The 27,446-nt window shown below is 45.5% G+C and overlaps 1 protein-coding gene across 8 annotated transcripts in view; it reads left to right on the top strand.

Moving 5' to 3' along the window:
* The window catches only part of ELAVL2 (ELAV like RNA binding protein 2), a 261,383-nt gene that overhangs the window by 12,018 nt on the left and 221,919 nt on the right, over positions 1 to 27,446 (top strand). For all 8 annotated transcript variants that reach the window (XM_075316754.1, XM_075316739.1, XM_075316748.1 and 5 more), the window contains exon 2: positions 9,808 to 9,898. In XM_075316754.1, coding sequence (XP_075172869.1) covers positions 9,827 to 9,898 — 72 coding nt within the window. In that variant the 5' untranslated portion in view covers positions 9,808 to 9,826. The remainder of the gene's footprint in view (positions 1 to 9,807; positions 9,899 to 27,446) is intronic.

Here is a 27,446-nt window from a genome sequence, read left to right on the forward strand (position 1 = left end):
TCAGAAAATACTGTAAAAAAGCAGCGTGTGAACATGGCCTAAGTCTGATACGTTTTAGCAACATATGGATGGAATAAGTAATCCATTACACCAGGTGTATAGATGGGCCCCCATTGATGATCTGTGTGTGATCTGGTTTTTAATACTATAGTCTTGTATAGTTGGTGATTGTGTTCTGTTTTAGACAGTGTGTGGACAGGAGAACAGCACTTTGTTCCGCAGGCGGACTCATTACCACCCCAGTCATGTTGCAGTTTGCATATTGTCTGTCAGATTCAGCAGCCAATTTCATACAGGAAATTTATGGGTAGAAATAAAAAAATATCTGTCTCTGTATTGTGGCCCCCTAGGAACTATTACCTTTAACTCCCCTTCAGGCACCCATGGCAATCCTTGTCTGCAATTGTTTAGATGAAATTCCTCTCGGCCCTGCCTCTAGACTTCATTTCCCAAGAGGCAGAGCTGCATCTGCCCCACAACTCGCTCACTCACACTCTCCATACCGTCCTCTTCACCTACAAAGCACTATCCTGAGTCTCCTAAACAGTTTCAAGATAATTTGCTGCTCAGTTTCTCCACTCCCATTAATGGGGCTATCTGGTCTAAAACGACAACTTTGCAGTCTCCCTTCTTCACTGCAGACTTGTGAATCCTCACAGCACATGCACAATGTCAGTCAGGAATGGTAGTCATGAGTATGTGATATGCATACTCCCAGACAGTCTATTTAGAGGGTGGCCTCATTGAATGCAAATGTATCAATCTAGTTGGAATGTGTCCTAGAGTCTGCATATCACATACTTGCAGCCATATGATTGCAGTTCCCTGGTTCTGACACCAGAGAATCCACACAGTGCTGGCAATGTGAGTATTCACAAGTTTGCCTTCACATAGTGACTGCAGACTTGTCAGTTTAGACCAATCAGTCAGCAGGTTTTTGCTATATAATCTGGTAGGGTAGCATAAGATAATGCAAAAAAAATGCCTAATTCCAAATGTCACTTAAACTACTTTCCCACATCAGGTTTTTGCCGTCAGGCACAATCCGGCGAATTGCGGATAAAACTGACCCAGCGCCGTATCCGTTTTTTCCTCAGTCTTGTATTAGCGCCACATTGTGCTGCATGGCTTTGCGTTTGATCCAGCGTGTGCCGGATCCAGCAAAAGTTGTCTGTGGGGCCGCCAGACAGGATGCATGCCTGCAGATAGTACAAAGTTTGCTTCTGGTGCTGCAGAGTACTGGTGTGGCTGCTGGACCAGTAACCTGGAAATAGCTTTTTTCATCTTTGCTCCTTTATTTTGACACTTTTAATGCAGAGGTGATGTGCTCATTTTTTTTTTTTAAAGTAGTAGCTACTTTTTCTAGATATTTTTTCTTCTAAATGTATAAATACATTGACAAATAGATTGTATGTGTGTGAAGTTTGAACAGTGTGTCCGTTTTATGTGTCTAACATGTGAGCAGTGGCTTTATTGTATGTGTCTGCATGGGAGCAGTAGGTGTACTGTCTCTGACATGGGAGCAGTAGATGTACTGTCTCTGACATGGGAGCAGTAGGTGTACTGTCTCTGACATGGGAGCAGTAGGTGTACTGTCTCTGACATGGGAGCAGTAGGTGTACTGTCTCTGACATGGGAGCAGTAGGTGTACTGTCTCTGACATGGGAGCAGTAGGTGTACTGTCTCTGACATGGGAGCAGTAGGTGTACTGTCTCTGACATGGGAGCAGTAGGTGTACTGTCTCTGACATGGGAGCAGTAGGTGTACTGTCTCTGACATGGGAGCAGTAGGTGTACTGTCTCTGACATGGGAGCAGTAGGTGTACTGTCTCTGACATGGGAGCAGTAGGTGTACTGTCTCTGACATGGGAGCAGTAGGTGTACTGTCTCTGACATGGGAGCAGTAGGTGTACTGTCTCTGACATGGGAGCAGTAGGTGTACTGTCTCTGACATGGGAGCAGTAGGTGTACTGTCCCTGACATGGGAGCAGTAGGTGTACTGTCTCTGACATGGGAGCAGTAGGTGTACTGTCTCTGACATGGGAGCAGTAGGTGTACTGTCTCTGACATGGGAGCAGTAGGTGTACTGTCTCTGACATGGGAGCAGTAGGTGTACTGTCTCTGACATGGGAGCAGTAGGTGTACTGTCTCTGACATGGGAGCAGTAGGTGTACTGTCTCTGACATGGGAGCAGTAGGTGTACTGTCTCTGACATGGGAGCAGTAGGTGTACTGTCTCTGACATGGGAGCAGTAGGTGTACTGTCTCTGACATGGGAGCAGTAGGTGTACTGTCTCTGACATGGGAGCAGTAGGTGTACTGTCTCTGACATGGGAGCAGTAGGTGTACTGTCTCTGACATGGGAGCAGTAGGTGTACTGTCTCTGACATGGGAGCAGTAGGTGTACTGTCTCTGACATGGGAGCAGTAGGTGTACTGTCTCTGACATGGGAGCAGTAGGTGTACTGTCCCTGACATGGGAGCAGTAGGTGTACTGTCTCTGACATGGGAGCAGTAGGTGTACTGTCTCTGACATGGGAGCAGTAGGTGTACTGTCTCTGACATGGGAGCAGTAGGTGTACTGTCTCTGACATGGGAGCAGTAGGTGTACTGTCTCTGACATGGGAGCAGTAGGTGTACTGTCTCTGACATGGGAGCAGTAGGTGTACTGTCTCTGACATGGGAGCAGTAGGTGTACTGTCTCTGACATGGGAGCAGTAGGTGTACTGTGTCTGACATGGGAGCAGTAGGTGTGTGCTTTGTAGGTGTTTTGTATGAATAAATTCACTGCACTCGTTATTGAACGTGAAATAATTTTTAATGAAACGTGGAAAAGAAAAAATATCCAACGATGTTTCGACCCACCGGGTCTTTATCAAGTCGCTGTCTGATAGGTGACTGTATAAGGTGAGGAATATAGTGCACTGAAGCACTAAGACAATTGAAAAAGGTGCCTTAGAGATAAGATGTGCAAGCGCAGCCGCGCCCTTGCTGGAGAATTCTAGTGTATTAGAGAGCAGGTGTTTGACATGGGAGCAGGGTGTCTGACATGGGAGCAGGGTGTGTGCTTTGTAGGTGTCTGACATGGGAGCAGGGTGTGTGCTTTGTAGGTGTCTGACATGGGAGCAGGGTGTGTGCTTTGTAGGTGTCTGACATGGTCACATGGGAGCAGGGTGTGTGCTTTGTAGGTGTCTGACATGGGAGCAGGGTGTGTGCTTTGTAGGTGTCTGACATGGGAGCAGTAGGTGGGTGTATTGTATCTGTGACATGGGAGTTGATTGTTTCACTTGGAAGCAGGGTGGAAATCATGTTATCACGCTGAGGTGTGAGAGCATCGGAAGAGGGCCGACTTGTCAAGAAAAACTGATGCATAATCGAATAATCAAGGCCCTAATTTGCATAGGAAGAGTGGAGGCTATATATTTTTTTTTTTAAACATTGAGTTAAGTGAATAACATTATGCAGGGCTGGGTAGGCAGGGAATTCAGTCATACAGATGCGCTTGCTGCTGGGTAAGGCTATGTTCACATTTCCGCTATTTTGTATCCGTCACAATCCGGCGCTCTGATAAGCAACGCAATCCGTTTGGTGGATTCCGTTGTTTCCCATAGACTTGTATTAGTGGCGGATTGTGACTGATGACCTTGTGTTGCATCCGCCGTGTGGCGCATCAGTCGTTTACTGACTGACCGTCGAGCGGGAGGGATGCAGCATGTAACGTTTTTGTAGCGGCAAAAAAAACGCACTCCGCAGGTTTCCGTCGGAATCTGTCAGGAGGCATAATGTATGTTTATGGTGCAGGATTCCGTTCTCATGCGTCAGGCAACGGATTCCAGTGCAGGATTCCGTCCCGTTCCACTGAGCATGCCCAGCATATCCACGCGTAGGTTTGAAATCCTCCAAAATCTCTCTCGCTCTCATTCTCTCCTGATGCAAATCAACGGAAATGTGAACTTAGCCTTAGACATGTCAGTGTGACATTGACCGATCGCCTCATAGACCATATGGACGGCATAGGGGGGACCTGACATGTTCCTTTTAATGTCCCATATAGGGACTAAGTAAAAGAGTAAAACTTAAAAAAAAAAAAAAAATCTGAAAATAAAGAACTGAAAACAATACACCAATAAATGTGTATATTATTGTAAAAACAAAAATTAACAAATTACACATTTGGTAGCGCCACATCCAGAATAACCTGAATAATAAAACTTTCACCCTAGTTAACCCATTCGGAGAACACTGTAAAATAAATAAGACACTACTTTTTTTTAATCATACAGCTGCTCAAAAAAGGGATATGAAACAATCAAAAAGTCATTTAAATAAAAAGTTATCCCGGAAAAATGTAACCTTGTCCCTCAAAATACAATCCATCAAATAGTTCCTTCAGCGGAAAAAGACGCTGTAGTTCTCAGAAAACAGCATTGTAAAATCCTGCGGACAGATTCCCTTTAATTCTCCAACATTCACTGGGTTTGACTCAATGGGTGTTTTCTGGAGACAAAATGGTCACTACAGAGGGGTGTAATTTTCAAAGTGTGGTCATTTGGGGGTTTCTGCTGTTCTGGCACTAAAAGGAATGTCAGGTGATTTTCTAGTACAAGTCTAATGTTCTCTTTAACCCCTTAGTCTGTTTTTCACCTTAATGACTGGCCATTTTTTTCTATTCTGACCAGTCACTTTGACAGGTTATAACTGTGGATGCTTTATTGGATCCCGGTAATTCTGAGATTTTTTCGTGACATATTGTACTTTATTTTTTTGCATTTATTTGTGAAAATATCTGAAATTGAGCGAAAAATGTTCAATTTTCAAACTTTGACTTTTTATACCATTACATCCAAGAGTTACATATGTCATACAAAATAGTTACTAAATAACATTTCCCAAAAGTCTACTTTACATCAACACAATTTTTGAAGCATATTTTTTTTTTTTTTAGGATTCAAAGTTTCAGCACTTTCTCATTTTCCAACAAAATGTACAAACTTATTTTTTAGGGGCCACATCACATTTGAAGTGACTTTGAGAAGCCCAGGTAGGTGACACAAAATGCCTCAGACTCCATTCTAAAAACTGGACCCGTCAAACTGCTTGGAAGTTTAGATGCTTCATAGGAACTCTAAGGCCTAAGATACACTGCATGAAAATCGGACCGAGGGGAATGTGATAAAACATCGCATTCCACTCGGACCAATATTAACCTATGTCCCACCACCCATGAGTGATTGTTTTCTCTGCCCGAATCGGACCGAGAAAACAATCGCAGCATGCTGCGACTAATTTGAGATTTTCTCTCGCACCCATTCAAGTCTATGGGGCGAGAGAAAGATCGCACTGCACTCGAGGTACACCGGTGTACCGCAAGTGCAGGGTGAGAATGGCAATAGCCGGCTACAGAGGAAAGAGGGAGATAAATCCCTCCCGCCCCTCCTGAGTGCCGGTCCGCCCCCCCGCAGCTGACGTCCGAACGCATGATTGGACCTCAGTCACAGTGACACTTGCATGACACTCGGCTCCTGCTCTGCTGCCAGCGTGAGCGGAGTATCATGGGAGGCTCACAATGTCAAAGGAAAAAAGAAAATTTTATTTTTTTCCCCACAAAAATGTTACTTTTAGCTCCAAATTTTGTATTTTCCGAAGAGTAACAAGCCAAAATGCACCATATAATTTGTTGTGCAATTTCTCCTAAGGCCCTGTGCGCACTGGAAAATGGAATTTTCTCAAGAAAATTCTGCAGGCATTAAAAGATTACCGCACCCGCGGTAAAAAACCGCGCCAAACTGCACCCGAAAACCACATGCGGTTTGCTGCGGCTTTACCGCGGTATTGTTCGCGGTATTGCCGCGTGCGGGTTGGTACATGTGTTTTATTGCATTCAATGCAATAAAGCACATTGAAAAAAAAACATTAACCCTGCCCCTCGCCCTCCCCAGCCTGAGAATACCGGGCCGCCCTTGTGTGTTTACCTCGGTTGGAAGGTAAAAATACAGCGGAGCCCACGTGTTTTGTTTTCTATATTTCCGTTTGATTTCTATGTGTTTTCTATATGTCTGTGTTCTATGTCTGTGAGGTCTGTGTGTGTCTATGATCTGTGTGTGTGTTTACTCTCTGCTCCGCTTCCTCTTCTTGTCATAATGACATCACTTCCCTGCAAAACCGCGGGCAAGCGATGTACATAACCGCAGGTAAACCGTGAAATACCGCAGGGAATAACGCAGGAAAACGCAGTGAACCGCACAGAATTTGCTTCCTGCGTTATTCCCTGCGGGATTTCACGATTACATTGGAGTCAATGTAGTGAAATCCCGCAGCGACGTGCGGAAAAGAAGTGACATGCAATTATTTTTGCTGCGGGAATCCCGCAGCAAAACATGCAGCTGTCAAATTCCGCCTAGTGCGCACAGGATTTTTTTTTTCCCATAGGTTTTGCTGGTGAATCACTGCAGAGATGTTATGAACATTTTCTGCAGCGAAACATGCAGCAAAACCGCAGGAAATCCGCAGCAAAAACCGGTAAGTGCGCACAGGGCCTAAGTACGCCGATACCTCATATGTGGTAGAAATCTACTGTTTAGGGCTTGGAAGGGAAATTTAGCTGGAATCATTAGTAGACGCCATGCTGTGTTTGGAGAGCCCCTGATGTGCCTAAACAGTGGTGCTCCCCCAAGTGATCCCATTTTGGAAGCTCGATTCTTTAAGGAATCTATCTAGATGTGTGATGAGCACCTTAAATGTGATTCACGGAATTCTATAATGGTGAGCTGTGAAAATATTTTTTTTTTTTTTTTACTACAAAAATATTTTTATTTCAAATCTTTCATTTTCACTAGGGTAACAGAAGAAAATGGACCAAACAATTTGTTGTACAATGTCTTTTATACGCCGATACCCCATATGGTTGAAAGCTGCTTTTGAGGCACAGTACAAAGGGAACGAGCGCCATATTGGAGTGCAGATTTAGTTGGTTTTAGTTGGATTTAGAATGGTTGGCGGGAGTCATGTCACATTGATAGAGCCCCTGAAGTGCCAGAACAGCAGAAACACCCCACAAGTGACCCCATTTTACAAACTGCACCTCTAAATGAATTCGTCCAGAGGTGCAGTGAGCATATTGACACTACAGGTGTGTCAAAACTTTATAACATTGAGTAGTGAAGAGAAAATAATTACATTTTTACCACCATAAATGATGTTTTAACCCTAAGTTTCCAGTTTTTACAGGGGAAATAGGTAATATTGCCCCATAATGTTACACATTTTCTCCTGAATGTGGCAATATCCCACATGTGACTGTACAGCACTGTTTGGCTGCATCACAGGGCTCGGGAGGGAAATAGCGCCATTTGATTTTTGGAGTTCAGATATTGCAATAAGTTTATGAACTCAATTTGCAGAGCCCCCAAGTGCCAGAACAGAAGAAATCCCCCTCAATTGACCAAATTTTGGAAATTACACCCCTTACAGAGATCATGTACAGGTGTATTGATAATTTAGTCTGGAAACACCCATGGAGTCAAATGCAATGAATATTGCAGAATTAAAAATTGGAAATAAGCCTATGTCATTCCCAATAGACTGTACTGCCTGTATATTGTGTCCAGATTTTGCTGGATTTTGTTTTTAAGGGGGTGCATAGTGTTTTTCCAGAACCTTTGTGTTAGCAGTACTTTTACTTTCATCACTTTTGGGTATTTTCTGTCACCTAGGCCTCTCAGTCACTTCAAATCTGATGGGGTCCCTAAAAGAAAAAAATGGTTTGAAAAAAATGAGAAATTGCTGATTTAACTTTGAACCCTTTTAACTTCTCAAAAAAAAAAAGAAAAAAGGTTCAAAATAGTGATGATGTAAAGTAGACATGTGGGAAATGTTATTTATTAACTATTGTGTGACATAACTCTGGTATAATAGCATAAACATTCAAAGTTTGAAAATTGCTACATTTTCACAATTTTCAATATTAAAAAATTATCTCCCAAAATGTGCCACCATCATGAAGTACAATATGTCATGAAAATAAAAATCTCCAAATCACTGAAATCTGTTAAAGCTTTACAGAGTTAAAACCTCAAATACTTGTCAGAATTGAAAAAAAAATGCCATGGTAAGGAATGTGAAAACAAGCTCCGGTGAAGGGGTTAAAAAAAAAATAAAAAAATAGTACTTCCACAATTGTAATGATCGAAAGTAATATAAATTATATAAACCGCAAAGTAGATGCTAGGGAAACTGATAAAATAATGCTCTCCCCAGTCCCCACCACACACAAAAAAATAATAAAAAAGATCATCCATACTTTGGCATGAATTCCTGCTAAGAAAACTACAACTTCTACAGGAAGAGTAAACTTTCATATGGGTTTGTCAATGGAAATATTGAAACATCAGTCATTGTGTTGGGTCAGAGAATAGCCTGAACCCAGTATCTTTAGGAGAGTGAACAGTCTTATTACTCGAAATGTGATTCTTTTCTGGATTATCAGACCAAGCAATACCATAATATAAATTGACGTATATTTTTCCTACAGATTTGTAAAAATGACTTATAACATTGTAAAATATGCCATATTGCTGTGACTAAACACAAGTCTGTCCTGGTCTCTAACCTTTATTGGGACATGGAAGCCTAAAGTAAATGCAAGTGGTTGATAATTTCACCTGACATGTTTTACTGGTTTTTGCTGAGCATAGTTTTGTTGAAATATTATTTATTTTTTATTTACTTTTTGAGAGCTTTATTAAAATGATTTATCAATATGCTTAAGGTTTTGTTTGCATTTATTTATTACAGCTAAGGCTGCTTTCACACTACGTTTTTTTTAACATGCGTAATAATGGTTTTTTTTGCTGTAAAAGTGGATCCTGTTTTTACAAAGAAAAACGCATGCAAACGCATGTGTTATTTTACAGGATCCGGTCACTTGAAGTTTATGGGCGAGCATTGGAGTCATGTGATCGGGAGTGAGAGGAACTGAACATGATAGACTGGGAGCCGGCATCTGACAGCTGCGGACGCCGGTAACCAAGGTAAAATCGGGTAACTAAGCGAAGTGCTTTGCTTGGTTACCCGATATTTATTTTGGTTACGAGCGTCCGCAGCTCTCAGGCGGGGGAGAGAGAGGGAGGGGGGGGGAGAGAGAGGGAGGGGGAGAGAGAGAGACTGATCATGCCAGGCTGGTTTCTGGGCATGGTCAGTAGAGCAAGCAGGATCCTGTCTTATCAGCATGCCAGCGTTCACATGTGATTGCGTGCTGTTTAGTCAGGATCCAGTGAAAAACAGTATTTGGACGCAGCTCAAAAACGCTACAAGTAGCGTTTTTGAAAAAGTTAAAAAAACTGCAAGTCGCTGGATCCTCAGTATAACGCGCGCAAACGCATGTGAACGCATGTTGATGCGAGTCCATTGCAAATGCATTGAAATGAAAACACATTTGCACTGGATCCGTTTTTGCGTTAAACGTTCAGGACGCAAGTTAAAAAAACGTAGTTTGAAAGCAGCCTAAATGGGAAGGCTGTATATTTAGTGCCAAAAACTGGGTAGATCCTTTAGGGAACTAAAAAAAACAAAAAAACAAAAACCCAATTCCAACCTTCCTTATTCATAAAAAAAAAAAGTAAAGCTTTTTCGGTTTCCTCCAGGCTGGATTGTTCCAATTTTTGGCACTAAGTTTACATCTATAAAAAGGAGCTGGTTCTTTCAGCAGTAAAGCAGTGTTGCTGATGTACAATGTGCTAGAATAGGATGATTGTATTGCCATATTTGCATTTTCTTATCTAACATGCAGTACTTTTTGTGTCCATATTGCAGACGGCAACTCCAAACTAACATGGCAGTCAGACTGTGTGATGTGGCTTCACTGCTTAGAAGTGGTTCGTGGGCAGCAGAGCCTTGGACTGGGGTCTGTGGGATTTTTTTTTTCTTAAATATCTGTAGGCTTTTAGTTGTTGAATAAGGCCATACCAAAATTATAAAATTTAATTCAGGTCAAAATGCATTTAATTTTCATTTTCCGTAGTTTCTACAAATGTAATATTCTTAAGCAGAATTAATTCATTGGACTTTACTTTGAATGGGTCCTAATGTTTATTACTGGATTTGTTTTGGTATGGTCTGACTGTTCTTTTAGACAATGTCATATTATGTGTGGGTGTGTATGTATTAGAGATGAACATGATTTAGTCAGAGGATTTGTAAAATAGTGAGAACAGTTTTGTTGATCCTATCAGCACAATATTCATTGCTTTGCAAAACTTAAACCCGAGTATCATTTCATTCAGAGCAGATGGTCCTGAAGCTGAGCAGTGCTATTATTTCAGCGCACCCGGCCTAGTGCAGCTGTTCACTTGAATGTTGGCTTGGGATTTGTTTTGCCACCTAAAAAGGAAAATAAATGTGCAATTGGGTAAAAATTTTATTTTGGAAAATACTATTCATTATTTGCAGAATACTATAAAGTTTGTTCTCTTGTAGTGCGAATTAGATGCTGAAAGTAATTAAAGCAATCAAAATTTTTTTTTTTTGTTTCTCACACAATTTTTTTAACCTTTAATATATAGCGGGTGAAATAAGTATTGAACACGTAACCAATTTTCTAAGTAAATATATTTCTAAAGGTGCTATTGACATGAATTTCTCACCAGATGTCTGTAACATACCCAATGCACACAGGAAAAGAAATCAAATCAGATGTCCATAAATGTACTGATGTATAATAATGAGATGACACAATGAAATAGTATTGATCACCCTTACTGAAATGTATTAGGGTATGTGCGCACTAGGCGTTTTTTTCACGCTGCGTTTTTATGTGCGTTTTTGTCTAAAAAACGCACCCGCGGCTAAAAAAAACGCGGCAAAAACGCATGCGTTTTTGCCGCGATTTGGTGCGTTTTTGCTGCGTTTTTACTCACTGCGTTTTTAATCAGTGCACAATGCCATTAAAGATTGTTGATGAAAAAAAAAAAAAAAAGGTCTGATGTCATTTCCTTCTTCAAAATGTTCATTGTATGCAGGAGAGCAGACAGCTGCAGAACTACAAGTCTCAGCATCCTCCATTCACTAGTGTATGCAGGAGAGCAGACAGCAGCTGCAGAACTACAAGTCTCAGCATCCTCCATTCACTAGTGTATGCAGGAGAGCAGACAGCAGCTGCAGAACTACAAGTCTCAGCATCCTCCATTCACTAGTGTATGCAGGAGAGCAGACAGCAGCTGCAGAACTACAAGTCTCAGCATCCTCCATTCACTAGTGTATGCAGGAGAGCAGACAGCAGCTGCAGAACTACAAGTCTCAGCATCCTCCATTCACTAGTGTATGCAGGAGAGCAGACAGCAGCTGCAGAACTACAAGTCTCAGCATCCTCCATTCACTAGTGTATGCAGGAGAGCAGACAGCAGCTGCAGAACTACAAGTCTCAGCATCCTCCATTCACTAGTGTATGCAGGAGAGCAGACAGCAGCTGCAGAACTACAAGTCTCAGCATCCTCCATTCACTAGTGTATGCAGGAGAGCAGACAGCAGCTGCAGAACTACAAGTCTCAGCATCCTCCATTCACTAGTGTATGCAGGAGAGCAGACAGCAGCTGCAGAACTACAAGTCTCAGCATCCTCCATTCACTAGTGTATGCAGGAGAGCAGACAGCAGCTGCAGAACTACAAGTCTCAGCATCCTCCATTCACTAGTGTATGCAGGAGAGCAGACAGCAGCTGCAGAACTACAAGTCTCAGCATCCTCCATTCACTAGTGTATGCAGGAGAGCAGACAGCAGCTGCAGAACTACAAGTCTCAGCATCCTCCATTCACTAGTGTATGCAGGAGAGCAGACAGCAGCTGCAGAACTACAAGTCTCAGCATCCTCCATTCACTAGTGTATGCAGGAGAGCAGACAGCAGCTGCAGAACTACAAGTCTCAGCATCCTCCATTCACTAGTGTATGCAGGAGAGCAGACAGCAGCTGCAGAACTACAAGTCTCAGCATCCTCCATCCAGGACTGTATGCAGTTTTTTGCCCAAAAAGAAAAAAAAATGACATGGGCTTCGCCATATTTTTGTATGCTAGCCGGGTACAGCAGGCAGGTACGGGCTGCCCCCAACCCCCAGCTGCCTATTTGTACCCGGCTGGGAACCAAAAATATAGAGAAGCCCTTTTTTTTAATTATTTCATGAAATAATTAAAAAAAAAAAAATGACGTGGGCTTCGCCTAATTTTTGAGTCCAGCCGGGTACAACTAGGCAGCTGGGGATTGGAATCCACAGTGCAGGGTGCCCATGCTTTCTGGGCACCCCCACTGCGAATTGCAGTCCGCAGCCACCCCAGAAAATGGCGCTTTCATAGAAGCGCCATCTTCTGGCGCTGTATCCAACTCTTCTAGCTGCCCTGAAGCCGGGTGGCGAGCTAGGTAATAATGGAGTTAGGGCTAGCTGTATATTATCAGCTAGCCCTAAACCCGAAATTCATGGTGTCACGCCAATATTAGACATGGTCACCATGAATTTCTAGTAATGATAAAAAAAAACCCACAACACACAGAAAAATATTTTTATTAGAAATAAAAACACAACACAATTAGTGACTCCATCTTTATTGAAATAAACCCCCCTCCGCAGTAATCCTGGGTCAGGGACCCGCGCCGTCCAATCCGGATCCAATATCATCTGATCGGTTTGCTGGAAGGCAAAGCGATCAGATGATGTGTCAGGATCAAGTGCCTGAAGCACATCACACATCAGCTGATTGTATAAAAGCCGATTATACAATCAGCTGATGCATCAGTAGAAAAAAAAAAAAATAATACTCACTTATGTGCTGTGCTGATTACCGGCAGCTCCTGGAGCGATCGATTGGACAGGAGTCCAATCAGCTGATGAAGTCCCCTGACGGCAGGATCAGCTGATAGCCGGCCGGGCGCGAAAAAGCCGGCGACACCGCGATCAGCTGATGCGTCAGGTGACTGCATCAGGTGATCCACCGCCAGGTCCTGCAAGCAAGGTCCTGCACCGGGGAGACTGCACACAGCCAGAGCGGCGGTACCGGAAGGAGCTGGGAGCGGGCATGGCACCGGGACCCTGCGGACAGGTGAGTATATGACATTTTTTTTTTTTCTACTGTTCACTTTGGTTTTCGCCGCTGCCTCCAACTCCCGCCCAGACATGGCGCCGCACGGAGCTGACATGCACAGGACGGGAGGTGGAGGCAGCGGTGACGGTACCGGGAGGATTCACGCTTCTGTGTTTACCAACAGAAGGAATCATCTTCCTGTACACGTCACTGTAGTGCCCACCCCTTGCGTTTATAGCTGCGTTTTTAGTCATAGAAACGTGGCTATATGCGTCTTTCATTGCGTTTTTAACATTTCATTGAATTCAATGAGTGAAAAACGCAGTGGAAAACGCAGAAATAATTGACATGCTGCGTTTTTGTGGTCACCACAAAAACGCAGCTAAAAAAAAACGCTGTGTGAGGACAGCACTTCTGAAAACCCATAGACATTGCTGGGGAAGCAATGTCACTGCGTTTTCAGCACAAAAACGCGGTAAAAAACGCCGCTAAAAACGCGGCAAAAACGCCTAGTGCGCACAAGGCCTTAATTTCTTCAGCGCTCTATTGGGAGACCCAGACGATTGGGGTATAGCTACTGCCCTCTGGAGGCCACACAAAGCACTACATTAAAAGTGCAAGGCCCCTCCCCCTCTGGCTATACCCCCCGTGGTATCACGGGTTCTCCAGTTTTAGCTTTGTGTGCGAAGGAGGTCAGACATTCCATGCATAGCTCCACAGATTTTAGTCAGCAGCAGCTGCTGACTGTTTCGGATGGAAGAAAAGAGGACACATATAGTGTCCCCAGCATGCTCCCTTCTCACCCCTGGATGGTGTTGTAAGGTTGAGGTACCTATTGCTGGTACAGGGCTGGAGCCTGACATGCTGTTTTCCTTCCACATCCCCTGGTAGGGCTCTGTGGAAGTGGGATCCTGCCGGCCTCTCAGCTCTGATGCCGGGCTCCATCCACAGACCCATTAGAACCTGATGGATTCTGAGCAGGAGTACGATCAGGGACAGGCCCTGCATCATACAGGTACTCTGTGTCCCCGGCAGGCACAGACACACTCCGGGCTGGCTGGGTGTTGTAGTGCGCCAGGGACCGCAATGTTGGAGTTAGTATCCCTACAGATTACTGGGGGATTGTTTGTGTTTGGGAACGCAGCGCCGACCCCCTCTGGACCGGGCGGCGCTGCTGTGACTTGTGGTGCGCCGGGGATCCGCCGTCCGCGCTTTTACGGCGGCGGCGGTTATAAATTTAGTCCCCGGCTTTTTGGGCCTAGGACGCCGGCAGCTCCGTTTCGTTCCCGCCCCCACCCTGTCATTCAGGGTAGGGGAGAGACGCTGTTCGCTAGCAGCGACGAGGGCTGGAGCCTGATTTACATGCTCCAGCCCTCTCACTTGGCACAGAGGGAAGCAGGCTTCCCGCTCTTGGCCAGGAACGCCCAGGGCCCGCCCCCCTTCCTCTCTCGAGACGCCGGCAGCCATTACATGCATGCCTGGCTGGAGGAAGGACGCAAGGCTCTGGGAGACCTGGACTAGGGGCTATCTGGCGACCACACACCCGCTTTTTAAGCGGGCGGTAAGCGATTTTTCTGTGCTGGTCCCTCTAGTGCCTCACTGTGTATCAGTGTACTGGGTACAGATATATAGTTATTGTATTACTTGCACTGTGAGGTGCGCTTCTGGCTGCATATCCCAGATCGCTCTGTGGAAGCAGCAACATGTCATCCTCAAAACGCAAGGCGGCCAAGGCAAAAAGGGCTGTGTATACTGCGTGTGCTGCATGTGGGGCTAATCTACCAGCAGGCTCCGATGACCCCCATTGTGTGCAATGCTCCGACCCGGTGCTGCTTCGCCAACCGGAGTCAGGAGAGGTAGCGACCCAGGCTGAGACGCTTGTAAGTTCTGCCCCGGTGACAGGGACAGACTTTGCAGTTTTTGCAGATAATATGTCTGTATCTATGGCAAAAATCCTTGAGACCTTGCAATCTATGCATGGGGCGCAGTCTCTGGGCACGGCGAGGCCTCTGTCCTCAGGTCCCCCTTACTTGGAATGTATCCAGCCCACAGGGGGGTCCCCGGCTTCACAGGCCGAGGATTATGACTCAGATGATGGCCCCAGCCACCCTAAGCGAGCTCGCTGGGAAAGACCCTCGACGTCTTCACACTGCTCAGGGTCTCAGCGCAATCAGTCTCCCTGTGATGTGTCTGATGAGAGTGATCAGGAATCCACTCCTGGAACCCCTCTCAACCTGGATACCCCGGATGGGGATGCCATGGTAAACGACCTTATCTCAGCCATCAATAGGCTGTTGGATATTTCTCCCCCAGCCCCTTCAGCAGAAGAGGCGGCTGCGGAGCAGGAAAAGTTTCGTTTCCTTTATCCCAAGCGTAAATTGAGTGCTTTGTTAGATCACTCTGACTTCAGAGAATCAATCCAGAAGCACGACGCTCACCCAGAAAGGCGTTTCTCTAAACGATCTAAAGATACGCGTTTCCCTTTCCCCCCTGAGGTGGTCAAGCGCTGGACACAGTGTCCAAAGGTAGACCCCCCGATTTCCAAACTTGCAGCTAGATCCATAGTTGCAGTGGAGGATGGCGCTTCACTTAAAGATGCCAATGACAGACAGATGGACCTTTGGTTAAAATCTGTCTATGAAGCTATAGGCGCGTCGTTTGCTCCGGCATTCGCAGCCGTATGGGCACTCCAGGCTATTTCAGCTGGCTTAGCAAAAGTGGATGCTATCATGCATCCAGCAGTGCCGCAAGTGGCGCACCTTACCACGCAGATGTCGGCGTTTGCGTCTTACGCTATCAATGCGGTCCTAGAATCTACCAGTCGCACCTCAATGGCGTCCGCCAATTCGGTAGTTTTGCGCAGAGCCTTGTGGTTAAAGGACTGGAAAGCAGATGCTGGTTCCAAAAAATGTTTAACCAGTTTGCCTTTGTCTAGAGATAGACTGTTTGGCGAGCCATTGGCTGACATCATTAAGCAGTCCAAGGGTAAAGACTCCTCTTTACCACAACCCAGAACATCCAAACCTCAGCAGAAAAAGTGGCAGCAGAGGTTTCAGTCCTTTCGAGGTTCGGGCAAGACACCATTTACCTCGTCCAAAGGGACTCAGAGGACGCAAAGAAACTCAGATTCGTGGCGGACTCACACACGCCCCAAGAAAGCAAATGGAGGTACCGCTTCCAAAGCGGCTACCTCATGACTTCCAGCCCCCCCCCTCCGCATCGCCGGTCGGGGGCAGGCTCTCCCGCTTTTCCGGCATTTGGATGTCACAGGTCAAAGACCGGTGGGTGACGGACATTTTGTCTCGCGGGTACAGAATCGAGTTCAATTCTCGTCCTCCAGCTCGGTTCTTCAGAACCTCCCCACATCCAGACCGAGCAGATGCTCTGCTGCAGGCGGTGGATTCCCTAAAAGCGGAAGGAGTGGTTATCCCAGTCCCTCCTCAGGAACAAGGGCAAGGGTTTTACTCCAATCTCTTTGTGGTTCCAAAAAAGGACGGCTCGTTCCGTCCTGTTCTGGACCTAAAACGGCTCAACAAACATGTGCACGCCAGGAGGTTCCGGATGGAAACCCTCCGCTCTGTCATTGCCTCAATGTCCAGAGGAGACTTCCTTGCCTCAATAGACATCAAAGATGCTTATCTCCACGTGCCAATTGCTACAGAACATCAACGTTTTCTACGTTTTGTGATAGGAGACGACCATTTTCAGTTCGTAGCTCTTCCATTTGGTCTGGCGACAGCCCCACGGGTCTTCACCAAGGTCATGGCGGCGGTGGTAGCAGTCTTGCACTCTCAGGGACACTCGGTGATCCCTTACCTAGACGACTTATTGGTCAAAGCTCCCTCTCAGGAGGCATGTCAGCACAGCCTGAATGCTACGCTGGAGACTCTACAGTCTTTCGGATGGATCATCAACTTTCCAAAGTCGATCCTATCACCGACTCAGTCACTAACGTATCTTGGCATGGAGTTCCATACTCTAGCAGCGATAGTGAAGCTTCCGCTGAACAAGCAGCGGTCACTACAGACAGGGGTGCAATCTCTTCTGCAGGGCCAGTTGCATCCCTTGCGGCGCCTCATGCATTTCCTAGGGAAGATGGTGGCAGCCATGGAAGCAGTTCCCTTTGCGCAGTTTCATCTGCGCCCACTTCAATGGGACATTCTCCGCCAATGGGACGGGAAGTCAACGTCCCTGGACAGGAAAGTCTCGCTTTCCCAGACGGCCAGGGACTCTCTACAATGGTGGCTCCTTCCCACCTCATTATCTCAGGGAAGATCCTTTCTGCCCCCATCCTGGGCAGTAGTTACGACAGATGCGAGTCTGTCGGGGTGGGGAGCAGTGTTTCTCCACCACAGGGCTCAGGGGACGTGGACTCCGCAGGAGTCCACCCTTCAGATCAATGTTCTGGAAATCAGAGCAGTGTATCTTGCCCTACTGGCCTTCCAGCAGTGGCTGGAAGGAAAGCAGATCCGAATCCAATCGGACAACTCCACAGCGGTGGCATACATCAACCACCAAGGAGGGACGCGCAGTCGGCAAGCCTTCCAAGAAGTCCGGCGCATTCTAATGTGGGTGGAGGACAGAGCATCCACCATATCCGCGGTTCACATCCCAGGCGTAGAAAACTGGGAAGCAGACTTCCTCAGTCGCCAGGGCATGGACGCAGGGGAATGGTCCCTTCACCCGGACGTGTTTCAGGAAATCTGTCGCCGCTGGGGAGTGCCGGACGTCGACCTAATGGCATCCCGGCACAACAACAAGGTCCCGGCATTCATGGCGAGGTCGCGCGATCAAAGAGCTCTGGCGGCAGACGCCTTGGTTCAAGATTGGTCGCAGTTTCAGCTCCCTTACGTGTTTCCGCCTCTGGCGCTCTTGCCCAGAGTGCTACGCAAGATCAGATCCGAGTGCAGCCGCATCATACTCGTCGCTCCAAACTGGCCGAGGAGGTCGTGGTATCCGGATCTGTGGCATCTCACGATCGGTCGACCGTGGTCACTGCCAGACCGACCAGACTTACTGTCCCAAGGGCCGTTTTTCCATCAGAATTCTGCGGCCCTGAACCTGACTGTGTGGCCATTGAGTCCTGGATCCTAGCATCTGCAGGATTATCTCAAGGAGTGATTGCCACAATGAGACAAGCTAGAAAGTCGAATTCTGCCAAGATCTACCACAGAACGTGGAAGATTTTCTTATCCTGGTGCTTGGCCCAGGGAGTGTCTCCCTGGCCATTTGCATTACCCAAGTTTCTTTCTTTCCTGCAATCGGGGTTAGAAAAGGGCTTGTCGCTCAGCTCCCTTAAAGGGCAAGTTTCGGCACTATCCGTGTTTTTTCAGAAGCGTCTAGCACGTCTTCCTAAGGTGCGCACGTTCCTGCAGGGGGTCTGTCATATTGTGCCCCCGTACAAGCGACCGTTAGATCCATGGGATCTGAACAGGGTACTAGTTGCTCTCCAGAAGCCGCCCTTCGAGCCTCTGAAGGAAGTGTCCTTTTCTCGGCTGTCGCAGAAAGTGGCGTTTCTTGTTGCCATCACATCGCTTCGGCGAGTGTCTGAGCTGGCAGCTCTGTCATCCAAGGCTCCCTTCCTGGTGTTCCACCAGGACAAGGTTGTGCTGCGCCCCATTCCGGAGTTTCTTCCTAAGGTCGTATCCTCTTTTCATCTTAATCAGGATATTTCCTTGCCTTCTTTTTGTCCTCATCCGGTTCACCGGTATGAAAAGGACTTACGTTTGCTAGATCTGGTGAGAGCACTCAGAATCTACATTTCCCGCACGGCGCCCATACGCCGTTCCGATGCACTTTTTGTCCTTGTCGCTGGTCCGCGCAAGGGGTTGCAGGCTTCTAAAGCCACCCTGGCTCGATGGATCAAAGAACCAATTCTTGAAGCCTACCGTTCTGCGGGGCTTCCGGTTCCTTCAGGGCTAAAAGCCCACTCAACCAGAGCCGTGGGTGCGTCCTGGGCATTACGTCACCAGGCTTCGGCTCAACAGGTGTGCCAGGCAGCTACCTGGTCCAGTCTGCACACTTTCACCAAGCATTATCAGGTGCATACCTATGCTTCGGCGGATGCCAGCTTAGGTAGAAGAGTCCTGCAGGCGGCAGTGACACCCCCATAGGGGAGGGCTGTTTTGCAGCTCTAACATGAGGTATTTCTTTACCCACCCAGGGACAGCTTTTGGACGTCCCAATCGTCTGGGTCTCCCAATAGAGCGCTGAAGAAGAAGGGAATTTTGTTACTTACCGTAAATTCCTTTTCTTCTAGCTCTTATTGGGAGACCCAGCACCCGCCCTGTTGTCCTTCGGGATGTTTTTTTTGTTGTTTGCGGGTACACATGTTGTTCATGTTGAACGGTTTTTCAGTTCTCCGATGTTATTCGGAGTTAATTTGTTTAAACCAGTTATTGGCTTCCTCCTTCTTGCTTTGGCACTAAAACTGGAGAACCCGTGATACCACGGGGGGGTATAGCCAGAGGGGGAGGGGCCTTGCACTTTTAATGTAGTGCTTTGTGTGGCCTCCAGAGGGCAGTAGCTATACCCCAATCGTCTGGGTCTCCCAATAAGAGCTAGAAGAAAAGGAATTTACGGTAAGTAACAAAATTCCCTTCACTTCCTACAAAACACTTTGTTGGTGAAGAAGCGTCAGGACTCTTGTATGGACAAACTAGTCACATGCATTACTCAGTTGTTGTTTTAGTCCATTCTTACACACACACTTGAAATCCGGAAGGTTTGTGGGCTCTACGAACTGAGCTTTAGTTCCTTCCATACATTTTGAGTTGGATTCAGGTTAGGTGATTCGGTGGGACATACTAACAGCTTTATTTTGTGTCACAGGAAAATAAATCAAATTCTAAATGTCTATAAATTTAGTGATGTGTAATGATGAGACATGACACCGGGAAAAAGTATTATACACACTTACTGACATGTTTTTAAAGGGAACTTGTCATGTCCTCCATGCCAGTCTACCCTCCAACCAGCATTTATATGTTTAATAGAAATAGGCCCGATGCTATCACATCGGGAGTGCGGTGAGATGAACATCTGTCTATGCTTAGTGGTGCTGACAGGAGCAGTGGACATGTGTCACACTGTTTGCGCATTACAATATATCTGTTATAGGTCTTCCCTCTGCATTTGTGTCAGTGCCTCCATGTCTCGTCGCTCGCCGCAACATCGCTCAAGGCATGGGGATGTCGGGCAAGGGCGGACATACCCGGCCACACCTCCTTACTGCTCCGTGGCATCGCAAATGTGTAATTTAAAACACCAAAATCTCATGTACCTGGATGTGGTATGGGTAGCACAATGTTAGACTGGTAACACAATTGTGCTTACTCAGCCCACAATTTGGGTTCCGCCTGCACTGGTGTCCCTGGTTACCATGGCTATGATGTTGGCGCGAACTGCGACTGCGCAACTGACAGTGCCGCAGTGCATTTTGGAATACGGTTACATCCACAACTGCCAATTCTGTATGTAGATTACTAAATACCCTGTCTAACCAGTTATACTTTCTTGACACCTAATTGCATGTTTAAAAACAGTCTTTATAGACTGTTTTTATATGCTAATTGAGCTTTTGACTAGTTGACGAGGCATTAGTTTCCCCACACTATTTGGCCCTCTAACAATATTATCATGCCCCTGTGGGCATAACATGATTTCAGAGAGCTGGCCTCATCGCTGACTCTGCATATCCCATGCATGTGCGCAGCTTTCTGCACCTCTGAAGCTGGGTGTATGCATTCTGGCTTCAGAGATGCATACTGTGCATGTTTAGAAATTAGCCTAATAAACATATTAAGAACCGTCTAAAGCCTGCTTTACATGTTATGATTTCGCATACTATATCTTATGCGATCGTAACCGCCCCCATCGTATGTGCGGCACGTTCAATTTGTTGAATGTGCCGCACAAACGATTAACCCCCGTCACACGTACTTACCCACCCATACGACCTCGCTGTGGGCGGCGAACATCCACTTCCTGGAATGGGAGGAACGTTCGGCGTCACATCGACGTCATGCGGCAGCCGGCCAATAGGAGCGGAGGGGCGGAGATGAGCGGGACTTAAACATCCCGCCCACCTCTTTCTTTCCGCATTCTGGCTGGAGCCGCAGGAGGCAGGTAAGATCTGTTCAATGTTCCCGGGGTGTCGCACACTGCGATGTGTGCTGCCTCGGGAACATTGAACAACCAGTCATTCCTCAGGATTGAACGACGTGTATGCGATGAACGTTTTGACGTTCAATCGCAATCGCACGTACCTGTCACACACTGCAATGTTCCTTACGATGCCAGATGTGCGTCACTTACGACCTAACCCCGCCGACACATCGTAAGATATAATGTAGCGTGTAAAGCGGGCTTTATAAAGACTGTTTGTGTTTAAACATGCAATTAGGTGTCCGTCAGTATGAAGTGCTGGTTAGTTAGGATATTTACAAATATATAAATGCTGGTGGGTGGCAGGGTATGTGGGAGCTGACAGATTCCTTTTAATACTCTATGCAAAAGCCTTTGTTGGTGATGACCGCTCCAAGATTTCTCTTGTATGGATAAATTAGTTGCATACATTGCTCAGGTGGGATTTTTGGTCCATTCTTCCATACAAACTGTTCAAATCCTGCAGGTCTCATGAGCTCCTTCTATGATCTGAGCTTTAGCCTTCCATAATGTTTCTATTGGATTCAGATCAGGTGATTGGCTGGGCCATTATAGCAGCTTTAAATTCTTTGAAACCATTTGAGTTTCTTTGGCTGTATGTTTGGGATCATTCTCTTGTGGAAATGTCTACCCTCGATTCACCTTCATCATCCTGGTAAGTGGCAGCAATTTTTTCCATCAACAATGTCTCAGTACAATTGTCTGTTTATCCTTCCTTTAATTAAAGTTTGCCAGTGCTGTAAGCTGTAAAAAAAAAAAAAAAAAAAAAAAAATACCTACACCATGATGGTCCCACCTACAAACTTCACTATTGGCATGGTGTTTTGAAGGTGAGAAGTAGTGCCTTTTTATCCTCCAAATATGGTATATATTATAGTATTCAGGGAGTTCAATTTTGGTCTCATCTGACTAGACTATATTCTCCCAGTACTTCACAAGCTTCTCTACATGTTTAGCAAACATGAACGTGCTTTTTGTTCAGCAATGGAGTCTTGCATGGTCAGCGTGCATACAGGACATGGAGGATGAGTGCATTACTTGTTTTCTTTGAAAAAAATTGCTGATTCCAGGTTTTTTTGTAGCTCTTCAGAGGTAGTTCTTGACCATTGTACAGCTCTTCTGATTATTTTTATTCCTCTGTCCGAAATATTGTGGGCAGGACCTGGTTGTAGCCACTTTATGGTGAATTGTTCTTTCCACTTCTGGATTATAGCCCCAACAGTGCTCACTGGAACCTTTAGTGGTTTAAAAATTCTGTAATCAATGCCATCAGTATGTTTTGCAATGATAAGGCTCTGTGTGTTTTTCCCGCGGATTTACCCGCGGATTTGCCGCGGAAATTTCTTGAGAAATGTCTGCAATCTTTGTGCAGACATTTCCCAGCAAATTCTGAGAAAAAAAAATAGCTGTGCGCACTGTGCAGATTTTTCTCAAGAAATTTCCTTGAGAAGAATGTCTCGAGAAAATTTCTTGAGAAAATGAGCATGTCAATTCTTTTCCGCAGGTACCCTGCGGATTTCGGCAGTACAGCTTGCAAAATCCGCAGGGAACCACCCGCGGGAAAATCGCGGCAAATATGCATGCGGATTTGGTGCGGATTTTTTCCGGAGGTCCGGAAATCTTTCACTCCCAGAAGTTTCTCAAGAAATTTTCTTGAGAAACTTCACATTTCTAGTGCGCACATAGCCTAAGTTTGCAAAGGTCTTGAAATAGCTCACTGGTTTTACCCATCATGAGATGTTTCTTATATGGCACCTTGGTAATGAGATACCTTTTGATAAACCATCAGTTGAACCAGGTGATATTATTCTTTTTATACATAGCAGTATTGCGATCTAATTATATATTTCAGCTGCTGGCTTTCCATGTCTTTTTCCACCTATTGCTACATGTGCTCAGTACTTTCCCCTTTGTCATTTCTCATTATTACACTTAACTCATGGACATGTATGGTTTCATTTCTTTGCCTGTGTGAATTGGATGGGTTATCAACATCTGGGGAGAATTTCATGTCAATAGCACGTTAAGAAATAATTTTACTTAAAAAAAATTTGTGACGTGTTCAATACTTATTTCACCTGCTGTACTGGAGCTTTCAGTGGAAATGAGGTGCACATGGTACCTCTTGTTTTGTTTATGGTGTAAATACTTTTGGGGATTTGCTTAGTAATATGATTAAAGTCCACATTAAAAAGGTTGTGCATTTTTTTGGGGGGACCATTTTTTTCTGAAATGAACTTTATTAATTTTTATTTTTTTTTTTTTACTAAACATTTTTATAATTGGGCATAAGTAAAAACTTTGCACAGTTGCCTTCTGTAACCTCTGTGTGCTGTGTATTGTTGACTGTAGATTGAGTTAACCCCTTCACGACCGCGGGCAGTAAAATTACGTCCTATTTTAACGTGACTTAACGACTAGGGACGTAATTTTACGGCCTAAACTTCATTTGATTGCCGTGGCCATAGCAACCATGACCAATATTACCCTATGTGTCAGCGCACATGAGCGATTATTTTCTCAGCCCTAATCGGACCAAGAAAACAATCGCAGCATACTGCGATTGTAATGTGAGACTTTCTCTCGTACCCATTCAAGTTTATGTGGCGAGAGAAAAATGCCCTGCACTCGCGGTACTCCGGTGTACAGCAAGTGCAGGGCGAGAATGGCAATAGCCGGCTACAGATGAGAGAGGGAGATAAATCCCTCCCGCCCCACCGCAGCTGAGGTCCGCTCGCACAGTCGGACCTTAGTCGCAGGGACAATTGCATGGCACTCTGCTCTGCTGTACTGCCAGCACGAGCCGAGTGTCAATGCGAGGATCGCAGTAGTTCCTGTGTGGCCCTGGCCTTACAGGAACAGTTATTAATTTACAAGACTATTTAGTGTCCCCTTTTAAAGAATTACAATGTATCCTTCAAAAAAGATACTATACTGTGGCTTTGTATAGCATTAATTTTTTTTTTGTTTTTCAACACGTGTAAAAAAAAACATTCCACAGATGTAATGCATGAAAAAAATCTCTTCTCTGTACTGTCTCATTGAATAACATTGGCCCGCACAATGTCTGTGTTTTCAAACAGTAGCCGTACCAAAAATATGCCTATGTGAAACTACAATTATTGTTTTTTATGTCAGTTTATGACCACATACCACAAGTTGAATTTCCAGTGATACAAAGATACTATAAAAAGCAAAACTGTGCACTATGTAATAAAACCCAATTGCAAAAGTTTTTTTTTTTTTTTCCTTTAAATGGAATCTGTCAGCAGATTTTTGCCACCTCTTCTGAGAGCAGCATGATGTAGGCAAAGAGACTCTGAATCCAACAATGTGTACCTTTGATTACAAACTGCAGCCGTTCTGACAGAATCTCTGCTTTTTGATTTAGCTGAAGCTGCAGAGCTGAGAGCTGTCCCACCCACACTAGGCTCTCAATAGAGATTTTACACTAAGGCTAAGAACACATCCGGCTTTTCTGCCGTTTGTCGGATCCGGAGCGCTCCCGTACACCGTGTACAGTACAGTGGCTACGCGACAAGCTCCGGTCACGTGCGGTCATGTGACCGGAGCATGTAACCAGGAAGTTGCAGCGCAGCCACTGTACGGATCCGACAAACGGCAGAAAAGCCGGAGGTGTGTTCGTAACCTAAGGCTATGTGCCCATGGGGAGAGTGTCCTGCGGTTATATCCGCAGGACAGTCCGCAGGAGCTCGCTGAAAACCGCAGCACAACTTTGTCTGTTTACATGCTGCGGAATGTCCTGCGGATATGCTGCGGTCAGTCTGCATTGAGGATACAGTACCATGGCTTGGGCACTGCATCCATCCTCAATGCAAAACAAGTGCTGGAGAGATCGGGGCGTTCATACTTTCCTCCATCACGCAGCACTTCCCTCTCTGGCAGTGTCTGTCGGCGTCTGCACGTTGCCGGAGAAGGTGGGCGGGCCTGAACTAGCTTCGGCTGTCACATGACCGGAGCTCGTGCAGGCCCCGCCCACCTCCTGCTTCCTGCTCCTGGCTTCACTGCGCTCCAGTCTGCAGCGGAAGAAGTGACTTCGGTGTCTTCTATCAAGGCCTGTAAGTATGGGATGCTACGGAGAAATCCGCAGGAATAATTCACATGCTGCAGATTTTTCCACAGGGAAATTCGCATTATTTCCGCTGCGGAAAAAAATGCAGCATAGGCACAGCACTCCCCAAATGGCTGGGGACTCGCTGTACTGCGGATTTTTGAAAAATCCGCAGAATTTCTCCGAAAAAATGACTGCAAATTCCGCAAATTTTTCACAGCGTGGGCACATAGCCTAAGAGGCGGCGTGTTCGACTGTCCTGCGTGAGTGATTGTAGTCTAGCAAGGGTAATCACTAGGCGAGTGTTCTATTAACCCCTTCACCCTGGGGTGATATTTCCGTATTTTGTTTTCATTTTCTCCTGCCCTCCTTCCAAGAGCCATAACATTTTTTTTTTCCGTCAATATAGCCATATAAGGGCTTTTTTTTTTTTTTTTTGTAGGATGGGTTCTCTAGTTTTGAAAGACACCTTTTTAAAGAGAAGGTGTCGTCCAAAAAAAAAAAAATTCAACAACTGAAAAAATGTAAAGTATTAATGTTTTGTTTACATATTTGTTTTTAATTGAGCAAAATCTAAAAAAAAATAAAGTATATTTTCCACTCTTAACCCGTTCAGCCCCCAGACTGTTTTCACCTTAAAGACCCGGCCATTTTTTGCAATTTTGACCAGTGTCACTTAATGAGGTTATAACTCTGGAACGCTTCAACGGATCCTGGCGATTCTGACATTGTTTTTTCATGACATATTGTACTTCATGTCAGTGGTAAATTTAGGCCGATATGTTTTGCATTTATTTGTGAAAAATTTGGAAATTTGGCAAACATTTTGAAAATTTCGACATTTTTGAAATTTTATGTCCATAAATCTGTGACTTATTTCACACAAAATAGTTACTAAATAACATTTCCCACTTGTCTACTTTTACACCAGAGCAATTTTCGAAACAAATTTTTTTTTCGTTAGGAAGTTAGAAGGGTTCAAAGTTCATCAGCAATTTCTCATTTTTCCAACAAAATTTACAAAAAATAAATTTTTAGGTACCACATCACATTTGGAGTGATTTGAGAAACGTAGGCGACAGAAAATACCCAAAAGTGACCCCATTCTAAAATCTGCACCCCTCACTCTGCTCAAAACTACATCCAAGAAGTTTATTAACCCTTTAGGAGCTTCACAGCAACTAAAGCAATGTAGAAGGAAAAAATGAAAAATTTACTTTTTTACACAAAAATGTTACTTTAGTCATAAAATTGTGCAATTTTTCCTGAGTACACAGATATCTCATATGTGGTGGAAAGTAATTGTTTGGGCGCATGGCGGGGCTCAGAAGAGGAGTGCCATTTCACAGCAAAATTGGTTGGAATTATTAGCGGACACCATGTTGCATTTGGAGACCCCCTGAGGTGCCTAAACAATGGAGCTCCCCTACATGGGACCCCATTTTGGAAACTAGATTTCCCCCCCCCCATACAAAAAAATATTAGCTTGGAAAAATAAAAAATACGGACGTACATTATCGCTACTGCAGCTTCACAAGCACATACCTGCCCTGCGATGTTGCTCTGGCCGGCGACCCGCCTCCTTCCTAAGGGGGCGGGTTGTGCGGCGTCACAGCGACGTCACACGGGACGCGACCAATAGAAGCGGAGGGGCGGATATGAGCGGGATGTAAACATCCCGCCCACCTTCTCCCTTCCGCATAGCTGGTAGACGGCGGGCGCATGTAAGGAGATGTTTGTCGGTCCTGCGGCTTCACACACAGCGATGTGTGGAGCTGCAGGAACGACCAGCAACATCGTACCTGCGGACGCACAGACATTATGAAAATGAACGACGTGATACAGATCACCGATTTTTGACTGTTTCACGCTCGTTCATCTTCTCTCCTAGGCTTTACACGTTGCGACGTCGTTACTGGCGCCGGATGTGCGTCACTTTCAATTGGACCCCGACTATATCGCAGTAGCGATATCGCAACGTGCAAAGTACCCCTAAGGCCAGCGTCACACGTGCCGATATATCATGCAATCGCATGAGCAATCACACCAGCCCCCGTCGTTTTTGCGTCACAGGCAATTAGTTGCCCGTGGCGCACAAAGTCGTTAACCCCCTGTCACACGTACTTACCTCCCGGACCACGTCGCTGTGG

This window comes from Anomaloglossus baeobatrachus, chromosome 1 (genome assembly GCF_048569485.1).
Source record: "Anomaloglossus baeobatrachus isolate aAnoBae1 chromosome 1, aAnoBae1.hap1, whole genome shotgun sequence".
NCBI lineage: Eukaryota > Metazoa > Chordata > Amphibia > Anura > Aromobatidae > Anomaloglossus > Anomaloglossus baeobatrachus.